General features: G+C 23.3%; 1 protein-coding gene across 1 annotated transcript; it reads right to left on the bottom strand.

Moving 5' to 3' along the window:
• Nucleotides 1–6,546: 6,546 nt before the first annotated feature.
• CCOS01_08109 (uncharacterized protein) lies at nt 6,547–6,696 on the bottom strand (the record flags this gene model as incomplete). The annotated part of the gene is made up of 1 exon (XM_060456270.1): nt 6,547–6,696. A coding segment is annotated over one exon (150 nt), but the record flags the coding sequence as incomplete, so codon positions are not given.
• Between the last annotated feature and the right edge of the window lie 1,751 nt (nt 6,697–8,447).

The raw sequence follows: 8,447 nt of genomic DNA, 5'->3' as shown, positions 1-8,447 counted from the left end.
GGTTATTTTAGTAATTATTTAGTAGTTTACTATAATTTTAGTATTTTTTATTAGAGTTAGCTTAAGGGCGTTATACTTCTCCTTTTTTTTTATATCGTTTATATAATTAAGTATCGATTTTAATAATAAGCTTAATATACTATAAAAATTCTATTAATATTTCTATTTTACTAAGTTCGTCCTTAATTTTATTTTTTAATCCTTAATAAAACAAAAAAATATAAGTTTTTTTAATAAAATTAAGTTATATTACGAGGTTTTTAAACTTAATAACGTAGTACGAAGCGGACTTAGTTTATTAAAAATTAGCTAAGTCTCTCTTAGCTTATTACTTTTTATTAAAGTTTTAAAATAGGGATTTGAGGGTACTTTAAAATCCTATTATATTATTAAAAATATTCGTAGTTTTTTCTTTATAATATAGTAAATAACTATTATTATTAAAAACTTCTTTTTAAAAAGGTTTAAACTACTCTAAGGCTCGTTCTTTAAAAGAAGTTACTATATAAATAACTTATTTAGTTTTATTATAAAAATTAGTAATATAGAACGTTTAGTAAGTTCTAATTTAAATTAAAAATCCTTTAAAACGTTTAGTAATTTTATTAAAAATAGTAAGTATATTAAGTTTAAGTTTCTCTTATTTATTTATAAAAGTCTTAATAATATTAATAATAGCTTAAAGGGTTTTAACTTCTTATTTTAAGTCGTTTACTTCTCTTTTTTTAATTCCTAAGTTAGTTATAGCTTCGTTAATTATATTTTAAAAAGTAGTAATATTTTTATTATTCTTAATTAAAATTACGGCTATTTAAGTAAAGTTATTATTAAAAAGTTTTATAAATTCCATATTTTATTTATTACTTTTTTTAATAATATACCGTATTTTTTTATAATTTACTTTTTTAAAAACTATATTATTATTAGAGTTATAAATAATATTAAGTATCTCGTTATCCTCGACCCTAATTAGCTCGCTAACTAAGTTAATAAGTTACTTAGAGTTAAATAAAGAGGTACTTAGGGTTTTAAAAAATATTATCGTTCGTTTTATTACTTAATAAGTTTTATAGGGTTAACTTACTAAATAAAAATAATTAAAATATTATAATTAGCTTATTATAATAAATATATTAATAAAAATTAAAGTTATAAGTATTAAGTAAATAGTATTATAATTATAAATAGCTTCCCTAGAGCTATATTTATAAATTATAAAATAAATAAGGCTTTAGTAATTAATTATAATTTTATTAAAAAAGGTTTTTAATAAAAATTGTTAAAAATAATCGTAAGATTTAATATTAAGTTAATTATTAAAAAAGCTATAAGAAATTTATCCTTAAGCCCGGCTTAAATCTATACTATATATAAGTCTTATTTTTAAATATATTTTTTATAACGTTCTTATTTATTATTATTTAACTATTTATTAAATAGTTATCCGTTTTACTTATTTATAATTATTCGTCCTATTTATTTATAAGTATCCGTTTTTTATTTTATTATATAATCGTAGTTATATAACTTATTTATAGTTCTTTTGTTTTAAAAGGAGTTACTTTAAGTCCGTACTTTTATATATATAATATAATAATTATTATAAGTCCCGTAGGGCGGGACCCTAGCCTTATTATATATATTAAATCGTAATACTAAGGTCATAATTTTAATTATTTTAATTAAGCTAGCTAAGTTTACGTAAACTCTTTTACTATCTCTCTAGCTTATTAAATAAGATCGTTAATATTTACTAATTATAAAAATAATAAATAAAAAAAATAAGGGTAGTAATATAATATATTAAAATATTTAGTATAGTTATAATAAGCTACGATTTTTTTAAAAATCTAAGTAGAGAAGTACTAAGTATTAAAAATATTAATAATCTTATTTACTATTTAATTACGATCCTTAATTATTAAGTTAATACTATTATTTATAAAAAAGTTTTTTAACTTTTTAAAAATCGTACTTTTTATTTTTAAAAAGTCCCTTACTTCTTAGCTTTAAAAGTCGGTTTTAAAATTCTTTTATAGCTCTTTACTTATTAAGCCGTTTTAATAATAAGATCTTATTATATAAAGAACGAAGGTATTAAACTTTTTATTATTTATAAGGGTAAGTATAATATTAAATAAGCCTTATTAAGTTAAGTTAACGTAATCTTATTAGTAAGTTAGAATTAGGTATAGTTTTATAATTTAAGAGTATAAATAGGTTTAGGGTAATATTAACTAGTTATTAGCCCCTTTTTACTTATTACTAAGGCTAATAGTTATTATAATATATCTATAAAATAAGTTATATAATAAGAAATAATCGTAAAAAGTAATCGTTATATTTTAATTATAATATAATATTAAGTAGGTTTAAATAAGTAATAAGTTAGTTATAATAATCGTTTTAATAATAATAAGCGGGTTATTATTACTAATTAGAAAACTTTACTTTTTCAACGAGGTATATAAATAAAAAGTTATTTATTTCTTTTATATTCTACCTTTACTAGTTACTCGGGCAGTTCTTAGTATTAATTATATAGTATTAATATATAGTATTAATAAATACTCCTACTATCTTAATAAACTATTTTTTTTAGATTTTCTAACTTTTTAACTTTCCCTCCTATAAAGTTCATAACTACGGATTATTAACGGCAATATTAAGCGCCCGACGCTACTAAAATAGAAAGTTATTAAAATAAATAAAAGGTTATAAAAAGAAAGAAAAGGCCTTTTATAACCGTACTTTTAGTAATAAATAGAGGATTCCGTCGGCTACTAATTAGTAATTGTTTTTAATATTTTTTATACCTTATTTTTATTTATTTAGTTTCGGAGCTTTTATTAAATTAAAAAAAAGTAGATTTATTAATAATATAAAATAGAACCTTATTACTACTACTATTAAGATTTTTTCTTTTCTTTAGTATCTTAGAATACTTCGCTATTTATAAAAGAATATTACTATTAACGTATTTATAATTCTAAAGGTCTTATTATTACTAAGTACTAATACGTTAATAATCGTTAGATTAATTTCTTAATAATTAATCTCTTTTTATTTATTATTAATTTAAAATAGCGCTTAGTTATAATATATTTAAAATAGATTTTTTTACGAGTAGCTCGATGAAAAAGAAGTTTATAATTATAATAAGGTTAATAAAAATAATATTAATAATAAAAGCAAGGTTAATAATAATAATAAAATAGTTAATTTTTTTATAATAGTAGCCTTAATAAAAAAGATTATATATAATAAAACGCGCTCTTATTAACCTATAACTAGTTAATTAATTATTAATTAGTAATAATAAAAAAAAGTTAAAGTAATATAATATTACGGCTAGCTTATAATAATAAGTATATTAATAAAAGTTAAGGCTACGAGTACTAAGTAAATAATATTATAATTATAAATAGCTTCCCTAGAGCTATATCTATAAATTGTAAAATAAATAAGGCTTTAGTAATTAATTATAATCTTATTAAAAAAGGTTCTTAATAAAAATAACTAAAAATAATTATAAAATTTAATATTAAGTTAATTATTAAAAAAGTTATAAGAAGTTTATCCTTAAGCTTAGCTTAAGTTTATATTATATATAAGTCTCGTTCTTAAATATATCCTTTATAATATTCCTATTTATTATTATCTAACTATTTACTAAATAGTTATTTATCTTATTTATTTATAATTATTTATCTTATTTATTTATAAATATCCGTTCTTTATTTTATTATATAATTATAGTTACGTAACTTATTTATAATTCTTTTATTTTAAGAGGAGTTATTTTAAGTCCGTATTTTTATATATATAATATAATAACTACTCTAAGTCTTATAGGGCAAGGCCCTAGCCTTATTATATATATTAAATTATAATATTAACTTTTTTTTTTAAAAAATCTAGTCTTCTAAGCTTATAAATATAGTAGTTTTTTTCTAGCTTTATAGGCGCAAAAGATCGACCTTAATAGGATTACGCTTTTAAAGGAAATTATATAATATAGTATACTTTTTAATTATATAATATACGTAATATACCCTAAGTACGCGCTTAACGCAATATAGTAATTTCGATATAAAAACCGCTATATAATTCGGGATAAGTAAGCTACCCTATTACTTATTAACGATAAGCTAAGTAATATACTTACGCAGTAGCGCCGGCTAAAAAGGTCGACGGTAGAGGTCGGCCGTAATAGTTAGCTATAATATTTAGTTATAATAATTAGAGGCGGCCTTCCTTAACCGCAGAGGTTCTAAACTTTAATAGTAACGTAAAGGTTTCTAAAGAAAAGGCTAAATAGGCTAATATTTACTACTTTTTTACTATACTAAAGCTCGTAAAAATTCTTTTTATCCTTATCGCTTTTAATATTACCTAAAGCTACTCTCTATTTAAACTAAATAAATCTACTAAATAAATCTACTAAATAAACCTATTAATATACAAACCACTACCTTAACGAGAACCTACTCTACTCCTAGTATATAGTTAGTAATTAGTAAGCTAAAGATGCCCGTTAATAAGTCTGCCCCTCTCGGGCTAGGCGCCCTCTTCGGCTAGCTCGATACTATAGCTATCGTAGCTAATATAGGTACGCTTAAGAAGTGGTAAAATACTTTTTAGTAGTGCGGAATCCGGCTAGGTAATAATACGAATGCCGTAGATAGCTAGGCTAGTACGGATATTAAGATCCGGTATATTAATGCTAGCTTAGAAATTATACTCTACGGAGCTAGAAATCCCTCTAGTACGGGCTATATTATAGACGTAAGGGAATATATAAGGGGCCCCCTAACCCTCGACGAGAAGGAGTATATAATACGGGATCTAGTTACCTACGCGGGCTAGTACTAAGAGGTCTTATATATATTAAAGTAGGTATAGTTTACTCTCTAAACGGCTAGAACTTAGAGGACTACGGGGGAAGGTCAGGAGCTATTAATAAAAAGAAAATAACAGTCGAGTCGATTAACTATTTTAATTAGTAATTAGGTATAGAGCGCAATATACCTAGTTTTCCTTAATACGTAATATACAGTACGGCCCCGGCAGATTGCTCCGTCGGGGGGCTAAGCTTATAAATAAGTTATTTATTTTTAAATTAAGAAATTATTAAATATTTTTTTAAAATATACTAATATAATATTAAGTTAAATTAAAAAATCAAAATTTTTAATAGTTATATCTCGTTATAAATTATTACGTATTATTTATTTTTTTAATAAAAGTATAAAAATAATATTTTATTTAAATTATTACTCGCGAGGGGTCCGTTATTTAGTTTTTTTTAATTCCGAGGTTTATAAAATATACTATTATTTAAGTATTTTATATAATACTTCTATTAATGTTATTTATACTTATAAATATTATATTTTTATTTATTAAGTTTTAGCTAATTAAGTATAATTAGTTAGTTAATAATAGAGTTTAATTATTTTAATTATAAAAAAAAAATAAAAAAGTCGTAGTTTTAAAAAAGAGCTACGGAGTTATAAAAAAAAGCTAAGGCTTATTAATAAGCTTAAGCTAAGTTAAATAAGTTATTATTTAAATTAGAGCGTTTTCGTTTTTAAAAACGAATAGTATTTAAAAAAAGTTAGATTATATTAAAGAAGTTTTTTAAAAATTTTAAAAATACTTCCTTAGCGGCCCGTAAAGTATAAGTTAATAATATTTTTAAAATTATTAATTAGGACGCCGTAATAGCTAAAAGTTTTAAATTTAATTTTAATTTTAATATTCTTTAAGAAGTTATTAAGAGTTCTAAAAGTTTATAATAAGTTTTTATATATTTTTTTTATATTTATAATTTTTCTATTTAATAAAATATTCCTTTTTATTATTTTTTATTTTATAATTAATAATTCGTTTAACTTTTTATTTTAATTAGTTTAGTTTAATAATAATATAAATTTCTATATATAAACTTCTTAATATAAGCTTAAGTAATAAGACGTAAAAAACGGGATAATATTATATTATATTTAGTAATCTTAATTTATAATTAATTAATAAGACTTTTTTAATAATTTTAAAAGGTCTAAGTTTTTTATAATCTAATTTATTACTTAGTTATTTTATTTTAATATTATAATAAAAAAGATAAATACTATCCCCTTTTTTTAAAAATAGTCCTTTAATTCTTAATTTCTCTATATTTTTCTTTATATATTATTATACGAATTCGAAGTTTATTAATACTTATTTATAGATTTCTTTAAGTTTACTTATATTTATTATAGCTTTTATAACTTATAGTCCTTATTATACTTCTCTATATACTATTAGCTAGAATCCGTAATTAAAATAAAACGGGGATTTTCTTATACTTTTATTAACTATATTATTATATACGAACTAGGTTATTAATAAAAGTACTACTTAATTATTTTAGTTATAGTTTATATAATAATAGAAGTATATTTTAAAGATTTAGTTAATCTTTTTTATTTATTTATTAGTTTATAAATAAAATAATATTAATAGTTTATAATTTATACTAAGTTATAAAATTAGTAATTTCTAAAACTTCAAAATAAATAGCTTATCCTTTTTAAAAATAATTTCTTTTAATAAACCGTAATTTAAAAATATAACTTTAATAAATACGTATACTAAGTCTTTTACCGTATTAAATTCTTTATAGGGGATAAAATATATAAACTTAATAAGTTAGTTAACTATAACTAAAATACTATTATACTATACTTTAATAAATAGTTCTCTAAACTTTAGTAATTTAATAATAAAGTCCTATATAATTAAATACTATACTTTTATTAATAATTATAATAATTATAGCTCGCTATAAAGCTTATATAAGCTATTTTTATTTTTTTTATAAATTACGTAGTCCTTAATTACTTTTATAATTTTAATATATATAGCGGATTTATTATAATATTAGTAAATCCGTTTTTATATAGTAGTTTTTTTTCTAGCTTTATAAGTATAAAAGATCGACCTTAACGGGATTACGTTTTTAAAAAAAATTATATAATATAATATACTTTTTAATTATATAATACGCGTAATATATCCTAAGTACGCGCTTAACGTAATATAATAATTTCGATATAAAAACTACTATTTAATTTAGGATAAGTAAGCTACCCTTTTTAGTAGTAGTACTACTTAAAAAGGTTAATAATAAAGGTTAGTTATAATAGTTAGCCGTAATAGTTAGTTATAATAGTTAGCTATAATAATTAGAGGTAGCCCTTAATTATAGAGGTTCTAAATTTTAATAGCGACGTAGAGGTTTTTAAAGAAAAGGCTAAATAGGCTAATATTTACTACTTAGAGCTCGTAAAAATTCTTTTTATTTTTATTATTTTTAATATTATTTAAAACTACTCTTTATTTAAACTAAATAAATTTACTAAATAAATTTACTAAATAAACTTATTAATATATAAACTACTACTTAGATAGCTAGTTAAATAACTAGTTAAGAGGTTAGTTAGTTAAAATACTACCTCGACGAGAACCTATTCTCTTAGTATATAGTTAGTAATTAGTAAGCTAGAACTTTTTAAAAATACGAGGCTGAGCGAAGCGCCGATTTCGTTTCTGATGATCATCTAATATCTCTCGAGATGCAGATCAAGATCACAAAAATAGCTATTGAGGTCGTCATTGATGGTCTTGATTCTTCGTCCGAGGTCACCCTTCCTTCCTCGATCAATGCGGATACTGTGCCTGAGTCGAATCAATGCAGCAAATTGAATCTAACCGGAAATCGCTTACAGTGGAGTGGAATCCTTAGATGGATGTAATGTTAGCTTTGATCAACCCACCTTCTTCTTCAAGGCATGTCGGTGGCTTTTCCGTATGGTCATTCGGAGACGGAGGAAACAGTTTCATTCGTGCAAAATAAGTCAATGGCGAAGATTGCCACATGACCCGGGCGATCTGAAGAGTTCGGCAAGATGCAACCGTCGGTCGATATCGAGAAGGATTCCGGTAGCCGTCGCTATGCAAAGAGATCCTAAGACAAAATGGTGTCACCGCAGGTGCTAACCTTTTCGGCATTGGTTAGTACAGAAGGCATACATGACGCTATGGAGTCGTTTAAAGGCTAGAGGGAGTGCTGACCTGCTGGGTCTGACCAGACATCGCAACCGACCTTGAATTGTATTCGTTGACAACAATCTTCCCCCGACATACGTCTGGCTAGACGTAGCTACCAGCTGAGTTCTTGATTTAGCGGATCTTGCTCTCTCCTTTCTCTTGAGAGCAAGACGTTCTCCCCTTGATTGTGGATTTCTGCCGATCGAATACGAGCCGTTTGATGTTCAGGTTCCAATCTCCTGCGTTGTAGAATGCCAAGGTTGGTTCGATATAGACGTCTTGGCGCTATCGGCTCAGTTGGATTGAGTACGTTGGTGCATCGATGACTCGTGAGAGGCGAGGAGGAGGCC

Source organism: Colletotrichum costaricense, assembly GCF_030867565.1.
Source record: "Colletotrichum costaricense strain IMI 309622 chromosome Unknown Scaffold_8.1, whole genome shotgun sequence".
Classification (NCBI taxonomy): domain Eukaryota; kingdom Fungi; phylum Ascomycota; class Sordariomycetes; order Glomerellales; family Glomerellaceae; genus Colletotrichum; species Colletotrichum costaricense.
The sequence above is the reverse complement of the archived record's forward strand: the minus strand, read 5'-3'. Positions and strand labels throughout refer to the sequence as shown.